Raw genomic sequence first — 14917 nt, 5'->3', positions numbered from 1 at the left:
ACTTGGGCTGTTCCTGCTCCAGAATTTCAGAACTTGAAGCCACTGATGCTCTAGAAGCAGCCCCTGGGCCAGTGCACAGGGATTTGGCTTCCAGTTCGACTGGCCTCATCAGCAAGAGAGAAGGGGATGTTTAGTGAACACCTGCTATGAGCCAGGTGCTCCTCTGGGTCCCAGGACACAGGGGGAAACAGAGAAGAGTCCCTGCACGCTTGGTGCCTGTGCTGTTGAGGGGAGACAGAAAAGAGTCGAGTAGACAAACAGTCACGTAATACTAATATGAGCTGTGATGTAATTTGAAAGCAACGTGCACTGCAAAGGAGGTACGTGCAGAGCCTATCATTAGTGGTGAATCAGACTGCAACCCCGAAATCTCTGTGACCTCGCATACAGTGGTCCTAACAGCCCGACGTGGGTGCTCCTGGCCGGCACCGCCCATCCTGGCAATGACTCCGAGACCCACACTCCTCCGGCACCTGCCTGCCTTCTTCCGAAGACGGCTGCTGTCCTGAGGGACACGTGCATCCCAGCCAGCGGGGCGGGAAAGAGCACGGAGGGCCCCACAGGGGTGGCATCGGGCCTGGGGAGGCACCTCCCTTCCACACCCCCTTTCTTCCGCCCGCCCTGGACCACGGCCCCATCTGGCCACCAAGGTCCTGGGGAAGTAGCCTGGTTGTGTGACCAGGGAGCCCCTTCCGGCAGGTGCTGCTGAGAACAGGGGACCATGGGCTGGGACTCCTCCGGAGAGTGCATTTTTCAAGGTTTCTGTTTGCTCAGTGTGTGTGTTTCCTTCATTGACTTCTGCCCTGCCCTTCACAGTGCGTTTCCCAAGAGCAGCGTATAGGCGTGCCTGCTGTTCTCATCTATGCTCAGCCGATTGACACTTAGCGTGGTTGCCGGCATCCTCGTGCTGGGTCTACCGTCGTCCTGTTCCGTTTACACCCCGTCATCGTTCCCTTGTGCTTTGCTTCCTTTGGATTGGTTGAGCATTTTTAACGTTTCATTCTGTCTCTGCCTTGACTTTGGGGTTCTTCCTCTGCGTTTCACTGCGTGGTTGCCCAGGGAGTACATTGTAAATGGATACCACCCCTCTCAAGGGACTCCGCCCATCACGTACCAACCCTTCCCAATCCTTCTTACTACTGCTGTTGTAGAATTTGCTTCTACCTATAGTTCAACCACACAACGCGTTTTCCTTATTTTGGTCTTAAAATTTCAAGTCTTTTAACAACACTTTTAAATGAAAAAAAGAGTACTTTACACCTCTCGTCGTATTCACTTTCTGTCACCCGTTGCTTCTTCCTAAGAATCTGCATTTTCATCTGGGATCAAGTCCCATCCGCCTGAAGAACTTCCTTCCTCTTTCCTGCTCACGTGGATCCGCTTGGCAACAAGTGATCTTTCTTCTTGTAAATATTTTTTGAAGTAGAGTTGATTCACAGCGCTGTGTTAGTTTCTGGGGTGCTGCACAATGATTCAGTTACGCTGATGGATATATTCTTTTTCATATTCTTTTCCACTTTAAGTTATTGTAAGATATTGCATGTAGTTCCCTGTCATTTATCTGCTTTATATATAATAGTTTGTATCTGCTAATCCCAAACTCCTAATTTATCCCTGCCCCCATTCCCCTTTGGTAACCATAAGTTTGTTTTCTCTGTCTGTGAGTCTGTTTCTGTTTTGTAAATAAGTTCATTTGTATCATTTTTAGATTCCACATGTAAACGGTATCATGATATTTGTGTGTCTCTGTCTGGCTTACTTCACTTAGTGTGATCATCTCTAGGTCCATCCATGTTGCTGCAAATGGCATTATTTCATTCCTTTTCATGGCTGAGTAGTTTCCCATAGTATATACGTACCACTTCTTGTTTATCCATTCATCTGTCGACGGGCATTTAGGTTGCTTCCATGACTTGGCTATTGTAAATAGTGCTGCAGTGAATGTTGGGGTGCATGTGTCTTTTCGAATTAGAGTTTTCTCTGGATATATGCCCAGGATCATATGGTAACTCTGTGTTTACACTTTTAAGGAACCTCCATGCTGTTCTCCATAGTGGCTGCACCAATTTACATTCCCACCAACAGTGTAGGAGGGCTCCCTTCTCTCCACACCCTCTCCAGCATTTATTATTTGTAGACTTTTTAATGACGACCATTCTGACCGGTGTGAGGTACTACTTCATGGTAGTTTTTATTTGCATTTCTCTGACAATTAGCAATGATGAGCATCTTTTCACGTGCCAGTGGCTGTCTGTCTGTCTCCTTCATCCAGTGCATTTTTTATTGCAACTTTTACTTCTTATATTTATGATTGGTTCATGTTTAGTTTTCTTCTCTCTCTTGAAACCCCCATTTCTTTACGCATTATGTCTGTCTTGTCTCATATACTGTGTAACATGTATCCTGCTTATTTTGAAATGCTGCCGTCTGAGGCACCTGCTCATTTGTTTCTACTGACTTTTCCCCTCTTGACTGTGGGTTATGTTTTCCTTCCTTTGTGTGTCTAGTGAATCTCGATTCTGCGTCACATAGTGTGGATGCTGTGTTACAGAGACTCTGAATTCTGAGCACTTCCTCGGAAGAGAACTGAGTGTGGTGCAGGCAGGCCGGTGGGTGGGATCACTTTGAGCTCGGCTCTATGCTTGTTACGGTGGCTCTATTTTGTGCTTAATCCCAGGGATAAGCTTCAGCCCTGGGATATTGTCCTTCTACTTAAGGGTTGGGCTCCCTGGGGAAAGCCTGAGGTGTTTATCAAGTCCATCCAAAATGATGGGACCTGGGGCTTCCCTGGTGGCGCAGTGGTTAAGAATCTGCCTGCCAACGCAGGAGACACGGGTTAGAACCCTGGGCTGGGAAGATCCCATGTGCCACGGAGCAACTAAGCCCGTGCGCCACAATTACTGAGTCCGTGTGCCGCAACTACTGAAGCCTAAGCGCCTAGAGCCCGTGCTCCACATCAAGAGAAGGCACTGCAATGAGAAGCCCGCGCACCACAACGAAGAGTAGCCCCCACTCTCTACAACTAGAGAAAGCCCGCGCGCAGCGAGGGAGACCCAAAAGCAGTCAATCGCTCAATCAAGCAATCAATGATGGGACTGGAACTTAAACTGTCCCCCGATACTGGGCAGTGCTGACATCTCCGCTCAGCTGTGTCGGCCTCCCAGCGGGTTCCCCCCAGTGCATCATGGGCATCTCACCTCATGCATGTTCGGGTCAACCATCAGCCAGGGACAGGAGAGGGTTTGGAGCAGATCTGGAATCTTCCCCTTTTTAAGGATTTCCCCGCCACACACACACTTCCCAGCTGGTAGCCTGGTCTCTTATCCAAGTCCCCAGCCCAATGAGACAGCCTCATCTGCTTGAGCGATGCTACCCCTGCATCCCATGGGCCGGAAGGGCCCTCAGAAGGTCAGAGTTACTGTTGATCTTACCCCACATCTAGCTTCTATCTGCTTTTAGTCCTTCTCTATTGCCTTCTGATAGCTGTATTTTCACAGATACTCTAGACTTTATTGTTTTGTTGGCAGGAGGGTTAATACAATGTAAGCCATCTTCTAATGATCAGAACCTAGAAGTCTGGAGGGTAAGTTGTTTTAAGCTCTGAGTTCCACAAAGCCTCTTAGAAGAGGTGGCATTTGAGCAAGGAGCTGAGAGGCACGGGTTGGATATGTCACGTTTCGTGGGAGAGTCTCAGATCAACAGGATGAGATCTTGGTGGATTTGAGGAAGAGCAAGGAGGCCGGGGCGTGCGAGACGGTAAAGAGGAGATCACTGGTAGGAGATGCTGCAGGAAGACCAACATCCCCCCTGCGTGCAGCAAGTGGGACGTCATGGGTGCAGGGCACGGGGATCCCTCCTTTGTTCATGTCCTTTTCTCCCCGCTGCGCCACTGAAGGACCTTCTACCGGGCCTCTGTGCCTTCCACGCTCCCTCCACACCGAGATGTCAGGTCCACGACTCCACAGTTCAGCCCTGGTCCCGTCCATCTCCTGCTCCCCAAACCTCTCCCTGGACAGACTGTCCACCGCGGAAAAGTGTTCCACCCTCTGTCACACCTGGACCAGGCCCGCACTCTCGTCATCTTCGTTATTCTCTGTCCTCTGGCCAACCTGGGGATGCTTTCATCACAACACGCGGTGCGTGTGTCCCTGCCCATGACTCATCTTACGGTGACGGCTCAGCTGCGGTGCCCCTCCTCCCTCCCTCCCTCACCTGCAAACTGCTTCTCGTCAGGTCATTTCATTCTCTTCTGGCTGAGTCCCCATCAGCGTCATCCCAGAGGGGACATGAGGCCAACCAGGGTGGAACAAACACCATGTGCGGGCCTGATGTGCCCCGTCTGTGGTCATGTCCACCAGGGTCTCAGGCAGGAGACCAAACCCCCTCCTCCTGTGACAAAGCGTTAAAGAGGTGAAATCGACCCCACCCTTGTCACCTCCACCCAGAAGAGGCAGAGGGGCCCTGCATACTTTCCCTTCCTCCTCAGCCTCTGTCTTTCTGCACCAAATGCCACTCTAAATCAGGTTTTCCAACTGATTTCTACCAAAGGATCACTGATACGAAAAAGCACATTTCAAGTCTTCGAAAGACTTGCATTTTAAAGAGATGCGTTTGATACAAAAGGAACAAATTTCTTTAGAGTGGAATTTTAGCATCAGGGGAGCCGGGGCTGGAGGGGATCTGGGTATACACTTGAGCCTTTGTAAAATCCAGCAAAATCCAGCATGCAGGAGGCACCTGGCTTTTCTGTGGCCAGGCTGGTCAAGACCGGAAGAGCTACCAATACTAATTCCTGTGTGTTCCAAGCAGCAGCCGGACGCCTGGGGACTGTTTGGAATTATGAGTTCTCGCCACCATCCGGAGCTGACGAGTCAGAGGTTGGGGGGCAGGAGGGCCCAGGAACCTATGTTTTAACAAAACTTCCAGGTGGCCCAGGCGCAGGCTTCGGCCAGCACTTTCCAGTGGCTTCCAGGCCCTGACCGCTGACTGCAGGGGCTTTCTGTGAGCGTGATGAGGGAGCACTGTCCCCTCTCCCCCTTTACTCCAAAGCCCTCGTATGGCCTGGTGCCGGCAGCCCCAGGCCTGGAGCCCCGGATCCATGCCGTCTGTGCCACCAGGAGCCTGGCCGTGGGGCCCTGCTGGACCGTCCACTCCACTCTCAGCTGACTGTCACCAGTAGCAAAGCCTGGGCCAAGCTGAACTCTCGCTGACAATGTTACCAGCCTCTGCCTCTAAAGGCAGCCTCGGCCCCCGGTACAGCGCGGGGCGATCACAGCCCACGCACCGTGCCGCCTGTGTGACCTGCCAGGCACCGCCCTGAGCGATGCCCAGCCCGCCGTGGGGGCCGGGGAGCAGGACTGCAGGACCTGACCCAGGGCCCCGGGCCGGGTCGGGGGAGCAGGCTGGGCTTTGTGTGTTTCCCGCACAGAGCTGCAGCGGCAGCACTCAGGGAAGCCGGCGCGGCACCCGGAGTCCCGGGGCTCCAGGGATGGAGTGGATGCGGTGGGGGGGGGGGGCTCAGGACATTTGTCAGCCACCAGGGAGCCCCCCGGAGGGAGGGACCCAGCCCGGGCGGGGGCCTTCCCTGAGCCGAGGGGCGACAGGCAGGATCACGGGCCTCAGATCCAACTCATGGTCCAGACCTGGCCCAAATCCTCTCCCCCAGGAAGTCTCCTGGGGATGGGCGTTTGTGGGAACCCCCCCTCTTCCGTGATTCTGTGCCCCCTCGTCACAGCGCGCAGGTGCCTCGCGGGCAGCACAGCTCGAGAGATGAGCGGTGTGCCCCGAGAGCCCCATGTCCACGTGCACGTGGACCTCCGCCTGCATGGGGCTCCTGAGGGCAGGGCCTGCATCTCCTCCTTGTTCACAGCCCTGTGGCCTTTGCCGTGGGCCAAGGTGGGGGCTGCATCAAGGTGGACTGGAGGTGTGCGCCCCAAGCGCCCCCCGCCAGGCTGCTCTGGCTCCCGTGGGGGGAAGCGGGCTCTTTCTGCAGAGGCACGGACCCACCTCTCCTCACGCTCCTCTCCCGTCTTCTGGAATGTCAGCTGCAGAGGATGACCTTCAGGTGCAAAGGGCCCCCCTCTAGTGAGGAGCATTCCAACCGTCTTTTGGCAGACAGACAGACAGCCAGACATCACAGAGGTACACACGAGGAATTCTAAAGACATCTTCTGCTCCTCTCCAGATTCCACGTCCTGTCCAAGGCTCCAACGCACGTCCTCCTGCCCCCTCCCGCCCACTCACAGCAGAGCCGCCCCTCAGCCTGTGGATTCGGTCGCCTCTGGGTGGTTCCCTGGAGTGGCGGCCAGGAGTCCGGTGTCTTGGGATGCACCTCAGCGCGTGGGAAGCAGGATGTCCTCCTCTTCCCTCTATCTGCTCACTTCCCAGCCCAGGGCGCATAGAGATCGCCCAGTGATGAACACCAGAGGCGAGATCCCTGCATCCTGAGGTCCCTGGGCTTGCGCACAGGGAGTGCACGGCTGTGGTGGATGCTGAAGAAGCAGAGCTATCACACGGCAGAGGTGCTGAGGCCCCGGACAGAGTGCTTCTCACGCGTGATCGCCGTTGACCCCGGAGCCCGGTGAAGCATTTTACAGCTGTGGAAACCGGGCAGCTGGACGTCTCACTTCTGACCTGTCCCCCCGCGTGAGGGGTTAGAAACGTGCCTGAGGCCTCAGCGTCAATGAGCAGCACACCCAGGACTTGCACACGCATCTCACACACACACCCCTCGTGGGATCTGTCCCCCGTCGGGTCTCCAGATGAGACCTCAGTCATGCGATACCTTGCTTGTAGTTTTGTTAGGAACTCTGACGTGAGGACCCGACGGCCCTGTCCGGGTTTCTGACCCACAGAAATGTCAGAGGATGCCTGTGTGTTGTTTTCAGCTACGTTTGGGGGTACTCTGGTACGTGGCAATAAACAACATGAATGCTGAAAGTGTGGCTCCTGGTGTGTCTCCCACGATTAGTCTTTTGGCTCGTCCTAACCATCAAGGCCTCCCAGTCCGGTGGTTTCTAGTTTTAAAATGAATTTGAGAAAGTCCCAAGTGAAGCCAGATTCTTGCACCGTCGAACACGTCAGTTCCCAACATATGCCTGGGAACTGGACTTCTCCCAACTCTACGCGATCTCCACCTGTCAATTTGGAAAAAGAAAAAAAAAGAAAGCAGGATGTTTTTGTTGAAGGTTTGACTCCTGGGGGATTACTGGAAAGTGACATTTTCCTGGCTGGCGCACAAGCTGAGTCCTGCCTTCCCATCGCCTGGGCCATTTCTCGGAGGACATCCAGGCAGATGTGCGCCACTTCCACGCGGGCATGCCTGCCTCCTGCGCCCTCCCCGGGTGCCGGTGGGCCGTGCAGCCTGAGTCCTGACACATCACCAGGCTCTGTTTGCCCTTGTTCTGCGTTTCCACGTTACTGTGTTTTCAACTGTAGACGTTTTTCAGTACGTCTACACTGTATCCATTTGAGGTCCTTGTCACCCCCCTTTTGGATGCCAATGCCTGGCACACAGCAGGCACTCAATAAAGTGTCATTGAATGAATGAATGAGTAAGTGAGTGTCTGATGGCAGAACTCTGGGGGTGGGAGGGGGAGGTTCGGACAAGGGAGGCAGATGGGGAGCTGATAGAAAACCCCTGGAGCTGCTGCTGCCCTTCCTCCCTCCCTCACCCCTTACCCCCCGAGAAGACGTGGGACGCTCCCAGCAGGAGGTGAGAAGCCGGCTCTCCTGGGCTCAGCCCCTGCTCAGCCGCCAGCCTGACCTGGACCCAGAAATCAGTGGGACCCCAACTGTCCTGGGCCCCAGCCAGACAGGTTGGCTGAGACAGACAGGTGTCTCCACGCCCATCTACCATCCAAATGGGCGCACTGCCCGAGGCAGGCTCAACTGTTGGAGGCCAAGAGCCCTGGCAGATATGCAGGGACATGCGCCCCAAGATCTGGAGCCCAGGGGCCCCAGCACTGCAGCAACAGAGGCCTCCTGGCAGAGCCCTCTACCCCATCCCAACCAGGTGTGCATATACTTCCCCTCCTCCTTCCTCCCTCCCTCCCTCCCTTCCTCCCTGCCACACCAAAGACACCCTAGGACATAGGGCAACAGTGCTGAAGTAAAGAGCACTGAGGACATCTTTTCCAACATGGGAGGCTTGCGTTAATTCCAGCTCCAGACGGTGAACAATGGCCTGCTTGCTCCTTTGTGGGGACGGGTGTTTCCCCTCATCCAGCATGGACTACCACAGCCCTGCGGGGATGCTGAAAACCAGCGGCCAGCGGCTACCCAGCTCCTGCGGGGGTTCCGGGAGCAGTCTTTCCAGGACTTCCGAGACAGATGCTGTGAGCTGCGGATACTCAACCCAGGCTGGCACCATCATTTCCACGGATCTCACCTCTCCCAAGACAGGGAGCAAAGTCCTGGTGTGAGGTCTCTGCTCACTTCTCCAGAAGACCCAGCCCCGATGGGGGCAGCTGCAGAGGCTTGGTGAGCTCTTGCAGACCGGTCGCTGGGGGTGTGATGGATGGTGCAGGGGCGGGGGGCCCTGGGGCTAGGAGAGCGGTACCCAAGAGAGTCCAGCTTCACTGCTCCCATCCCCGGGGATGCACAGGTGGGAGCGCTTGCTGGGCTCCAGGCTTCAGCTGCACCAGCACCTGCAGGCTCTCATCCTCCAGCCCAGCCTACAGGCAGGTGCTTTCGTTTGCAAGGTCTCCAGGACGAGGGAGGAGGCGCAGAGAAGTGGGGGCTCTGCAAGGTCTCTCCCCAGATAGGTCTCACTCTGGACGCCACGATCTTAATCACTAGCCTCCTCCCACCCTTCTCCGAGGCTCAGAGGGCTCACCTTTGAGCACCTGCCTCCAGTGGGGGGAGGCTGCCCCTGGTCTTCCCCGGCCCCCCTCGCCCAGCCCCTCGGGTCACCTGTGGGCCAGTGCAGCCCCTGGGGGCCTGCGGGTCGTTGTAAGTCTCAGTCACTGACTCCTCGGGCCAGGCTGGCGGCTCTCCCTGCAGGACCCCTCTCGTCCGGGTCATCAGCTTCCCGCCTGTCGTATTTCATGCGGCTCCAGGAACCGGCGCCCAGGCCTGCAGCTCCCACACCCCCGCCTGCCCCGCCCCCCGTCTTGACTTGTCGCGCTCTGATGGGAGCACCTCACTGTTTCCTGAGTCACTTATTAGGCGCCACTGCAATCCAGGCCGAGGTTTCAAACAAAACGAATGTGCGGCTCAGACCAGCGACGGACGAGTTGTAATGGGCGATCAGCCTCCAGAGTGTTTCTCAATTTCACCTTTAAACGCTGATGCTGAGAAACGGTTGCCTCTTGCAGCCCTGAAAACCCTCGAATCTGCGGACTCTGTTTCCTTTTGCGCCGGTGCAGCCGAGACCAGCGGCCCGAGTCAGTGTCCTGGTGCCGACCCCTTCCCAGCTCACACGCTGCTGCCCCTGACCGGCCTGCGAGCTCGCCCGGGCAGCAGAGAGCCATCTGACCATCTGCTCTGGCCCTGGAGGCAGGGAGCCTTCCATCCTCTGACGACAGTTCCCGCCTCCACCCCCTGGCAGGGGACCTGCCGACGTGGTGTTTTAAAAGGAACTGCCCACTTCTGGTCTCACTTTCCCATCCGGTTCGTCCAGGCCTGTGGACCTCAAACCCGCACAAACACCAGGATCACCTGCGGGCCTTGTCAAAACACAGATGACGGGGCCTCCCCGGAGGTGTCTGATTCAGGTCTGCGCAGGGCCCAGGAGTCTGCATTCCTGACAAGGTGCTGATGCCCTTACTGAAGGCCCATGGGCCACACTTTGAGAGCCACTGGGTCTAGGTTTTGCTGCAGTAACAACAACCCCTGACATCAACGGCTGAAGCAACCGTAGCGTGCTTCCTGTTCATGCTGAAAGTTCACGGTGGACTGGCCGGGGACTCCCTCCGGGAACCCGCTGGGGACACAGCCACTTCCGGAACGTGGCTGGTGACACGCAAGAGGGAACCAGTATGTCAGACTGGAAGAGCCACGTGCTACTTACGCTCAGGGTCAATGGCCAGGACCAGCCAGGGGGCCGGGTAGCATCGGCCAGCTCCGTAGCTGGACAACAGCAGGGAGCCTGGGGACCTGCCACCTCCGCTGGGTGAGAGGGAGGCCCTCACACGGTCAAGGTCAGGATGCCCAAGGATTGTGGAAACTCCCCAGGAAGCCTGGAGGGCTGACCACAGCCCAAGGGCACCCCCGGGCACAACTCTGTCTGCGGGACGCCCACTGCCACTTCCCCCGAGGAAGAGCTCCCTTGGTGGCTGGCCTGGGCAGTGCCTTCCTTGCACTTTCTGTGACCGTGGCCAGGATTCCGAGAGTTTCTACTGCCCTGAGACTGGGTGGGGTGGGGTGTCACACAGGGGTTTAAGGCAGGGGAGGGCTCTGGTCACACTTAAGAAGACAGCAGGTCACATCTGTTTACGGTGGAAACATTACTCTTGATTTATTGAAAAACTATTACAATTTTTCCTCTGTTACACAGGTTTAAAATAGTTTAAAACACCCTTTCCTGGGCATTACAGTTAAAACGTATGAACACGTCTATCGGATTTTTAGGAAATGTACAATGTGTCACTCGACATTGTATTTTAGAGGGCCTAACGTCCTAGAATCTTTACCACAGGTTTCTTCTGAGCGTTTTCTTTTTTCTTTTTGTCAACATGTGTCCAATTATATAGATGAGGGGGAAAAAATAAAATTACGCCAAAAGAATTTCTGCAAATATAAGAAGTAATTTTATTGCAATATACCATAGCTAAGTGGTCTGGGGAGAACAGGACACACTTTGACTTCAGTACAAATTACAACAGCTTTGAAGGGTCCAATGGAGGAAAAGATTGACAGAATAAAAGGAGAACTCAGGTGGGATGAGAAATCAAAGTGGAATCACATGACCTAGACAAAACCCACAGGGCGCCGTCGGGCGATGCTCCGATATGGCTTTTTGTGGAGATGAAGGAGAGGGTCGTTGGCAGATGCTGGCATCCTGGGTTCGGAAGAATCTCGAAGCCAGACTTTTCTTTGGCAAGAGCAAGACTCAGTTTCCAGGGCAATTCAAGAAATCCTCGTGGGTGATGTGCTGTTACCCCTGGGTTGCTCTGCTGTGGTTTCTGAAGCTGGAACCACGGTCCGATGGGGCGCGGAGGGCGGAGAACAGCACCAGAGCCGGGACCTGTCAACAGCTCCTCCCGGGGGGCGCTGCGCAGGGCTCCGGGGCCCGTCTTGCTTCTCCCATCGTGGAAGGAAAGGGCATTGCACGAGGGCAGCTTTTCACAGTAAAGGGATCGCCTTTCCTTGCCAGCCCTGCAAGGCCTCGCCCTCACTCGGGGAGAAGGACCAGTACCGGACAGAACCTGGCCGGCTCCGAGCGCCCGCACGGCTGAGACCCGCACCCAGCACATTTGCAGATGGAAATCCAAATCGGTTTCATGGGGGGAAAAGGCACCACCTGCGACCCCGGAGGGACTCACAGAGTTCATTGCACATTTGTCTGTCTGCTGAGGCCGCACCGAAGGCAGCCCGGCTGAGAGGCCACACGCTGCTTCAATTCAGTTCTTGCAACAAACACAGAAATTAGCACCACAAACATTCGGCAACCGAATACAAACCGCCATCGTTACACCGTGGACCATGCAGGAAGCGACCCTGTGTCGTGTGTGTGTGTGTGTGTGTGTGTGTTTTCAGATCACAGATGCACAGCCTAAGATTGGTACCTGGCCTGGGGCGGCTTCACTGCTGTCTGGGAGGAGAGCGGGGCCATGGGAGGGAAGGTGACCCACATTTATCTTAACATCCTTGGCAAAAACGCAGATGGTGGAGGCAACAGCCAGGATGGAGAAAGATGGAAGAACGAGGCATGGCAGGTACCCCCAGTGTCACCTTCAAGGAGATCTTAACAGATAGCACCACGAAAGAGAAGTGTAAAAATAAGCACCAATTTTCATTTAATTATCATCTACAGAAAATGTGGTTTCCCTGCCTTGGACATTCTCCCATCAGGCTCTGCAGGAAGAAACATGGAAAAGGGAAGCTATTAAAATTAATTTAAGCCTGCATTTTCCTCTAAGTACATGTGGAGAAGGCAAAGTATAAAACCTCTTTTTCTTTTTCTCCCCGTTTAAAAAAAAAGAAAATCCAGAGCTACTCAAAGACTTGTCTGAAAAGGGCACTGGCACCTGCTTTATAAATGGTGGGGTGAAGTCTCGCGGCACTTGGCAAATTTCCAATTTATCACATGTCCTTGAGCAGGCGGCGCTGTGGGCTGCATCCCAGAACGGACACCCCACCCATTTTCCCAGTTCTCCCAGTGGGACCAAAGCGGGGTTTACAGGCATGATTGAAAGTCAGGGACACTGAACACTTATGACAATACAATACAAATATTTACTTAAAACTCACAAAAACAAAAGCACCTTTAATCCATTGGGAAGGCACGTGCGGGATGACGTTTGGCCTGTGAATGGATATTGTTAAAAACGGAGGCTCTGGGGGGGGGGTGACCTTTACAAGGCTTGCCTCGGAACAATTTTTGAAGGTCGGGGAAATACACATCTTCAAGTTGAACTTTTTCGGAAAAAAAAAAGGTACCTCCAAATACTGCAGCCCCACCCCAGCCCCCGTGGGCCCTCCGTGAACAGGATCCACGGGCCCGGGGGCAGGACGCGTGGGCCCCGTTCCCTTCCCTGGGGCGTGTGGTGTAGACGGAACGGGGCTGGAGGAAGTGGGCGGCTGCGGGGCATCTAGGTCATGTGATTCGGCTCCGGGGTGGGGACTCGGCTCTGTCCCTCTGCTCTCTCTGGGTGTGGGGCGGGCCCGGCACGGCGGGGAGGGACGCGGGGCCTTCGCTGTCCAGGACACCCACAGGCGGCGCGCTGAGGTCACGAGGTTGCTCTTGGGGCCGGGCTCGCGGCTCCTAACCCAGGAAGCAAGCCGGCCCCACTTCAAATCCGAATTTCTGTGACGCCTCACCGAAGTCGTTGAACATGATGTCCACTATGGGCACCTGCTCCACCTTGGGGGTGTCGATCTCCAGAACCGTCTTCTGATACCCTTTCCTTGTCTGGGGAAGGGGAGACAGAGGGATGCGGGTCAGCGGGGGCCCCGAGACGAACCGCCTGTCCACGCCTGCCACGCCCGCCGCACCCGCCCCGGCTCCGAACACCCACCCACAGCAGGACAAGCTGTGGGGAGCAGGGAGTTCACCCCAAGATGCCCACCTGACCCCCCACGGTTCGGGAGCGCCATGGGAGCGAGGGTAGGGAGGCTGTGCTGAGGGTCCGTAGCCCATCTGGACCCATGGGCCCCCCCACCCCCTGCCAGCTGGGACATCCCCATCGAGCCACAGGGATCTGCCCCAAGGCAGCCCTGCCAGGAACATGGCTCCCCTGAAACATCCACCCCAGGGACTCCCCTCGTTCAAAGATGAAGAATCCTGAGAACCCCAAGACAGCGAGAGCTGATCACCGCCCCACCCCGGGCATCAGCACGCTGGGTCGCGCTAGGAAGTCAGAGGAATCTGCGTTCACAGGTTCGAGGAGAGGAGGGAACCGTGCCCACCCTCAGAGAAGGAGCAGGTAAACTGAGGCACGCAGGGATGGGCGAGCTCGGGGAAGGGGCACCTGCTGGCATGAGTCAGCCCCTCCCTCGCTCGGACCACCTGGTTCATCCCTGTGAGCATCTGAGTTCACGCTCAGCGCCGCCCCGGGAGAAGTAAGCCCCACCTTCCGATTAGGAGAGTGGGCCCCAGGCGCGGGGACAGAACCGTCCCGGGGTGGTGTCATCCCTCCCCGCCAGCCACATCTCCCAGAATGCAGGGGGTGAAGGTGCAAGTCCACCCTGGTCAGACAGCCACCCACGCCCAACTCCGAGCATCAGGACACGTGTCAGGGATGCACTGGCCCCACCCCCGTCAATTCCCCCAAGACACGCGGTCTGCCCATCTGCCCTGGACCAGCGCCTTCTCCACCTCGCACTGGACCAGGCACACCCTCAGCCGGATCCGGCCCCAGGGAGGCCCTCCCTCCACTGTCTGATCTCCAGTGAGGGGTGGCCAGCAAGGGAGAAGGCAGCAGCTCCCGGGGCCTCATTCCCCTGCTGCAGGACGGCGTGGGTGCGTCCTTCTGGGGGAGGACGTGAGCATCACCTGGGTGCCCACATAAAGCCTGCGTGGCCCTGGGGAGGCACTCACTGAGTTCAGCTGCTGTGAAGTGGCCACCACTCTCCAGGTGGCAGCCTCTGCGACGGCCCCGGCCCCCGTACTCCCCGGGGATCACTCCCTGGGGGGAGCCCACGTGGTGAGGAACAGGCTTACAAGGGCACCTTCACACGACAGCAGCTCAGCAACCTCACAGCGCCATTAGGGACCGTGTGTGGCCCCCAGCTCCAGGAGGGGAAGCCTTATCCCCAGTGGGACCGTGTTGGGAGGTGGGGCCTTTGGGAGCCAATTAGGTCATGAGGGTGGAGCCTCGTGAATGGGATTCGCGCCCCTTTAAGAAGCGGCTGGAAAGCTAGCTCTTAACCCCGTATGAGAACATGGCAAGAAGGTGGCCATTGGTGACCCAGGGGAGGGCCCCCACCAGAACCCGACAGCTGGCACCGGCTCTGGCATGCAGCCTCCAGAACCGTGAGAAACAACTCCCTGTGGCTGAGAAGCCCCTGGTCTGCAGTGATTTGTGACAGCAGCTCAAGCAGACCGGGAGAGACACAAGCTCAGCCGCCCCAGATTCCTGACCCTCGGAAACTGAGTCGGATGACAAACATTTCTTGTTTTAGGCACTAAACTTGGAGGGCAATTTGTAACAAGCTGTGGGGAACTAACACGCTCTCTGCTGGAGGATGGTACCCGAGCTCCACGGAGGCGGGGAGGATGGAGGCGGGGCGGGGCTCCCGGTCGGGCCTCCAC

General features: G+C 56.3%; 1 protein-coding gene across 2 annotated transcripts in view; it reads right to left on the bottom strand.

The window, feature by feature from the left end:
* Window positions 1–10433: 10433 nt before the first annotated feature.
* The window catches only part of COL5A1 (collagen type V alpha 1 chain), a 159234-nt gene continuing 154750 nt past the window's right edge, over window positions 10434–14917 (bottom strand). For both annotated transcript variants that reach the window (XM_057724520.1, XM_057724522.1), the window contains exon 66: window positions 10434–13075. In XM_057724520.1, coding sequence (XP_057580503.1) covers window positions 12929–13075 — 147 coding nt within the window. In that variant the 3' untranslated portion in view covers window positions 10434–12928. The remainder of the gene's footprint in view (window positions 13076–14917) is intronic.

This window comes from Hippopotamus amphibius, chromosome 2 (assembly GCF_030028045.1).
Source record: "Hippopotamus amphibius kiboko isolate mHipAmp2 chromosome 2, mHipAmp2.hap2, whole genome shotgun sequence".
Taxonomy (NCBI): domain Eukaryota; kingdom Metazoa; phylum Chordata; class Mammalia; order Artiodactyla; family Hippopotamidae; genus Hippopotamus; species Hippopotamus amphibius.
This window is presented reverse-complemented; position numbering and strand designations above follow the sequence as displayed.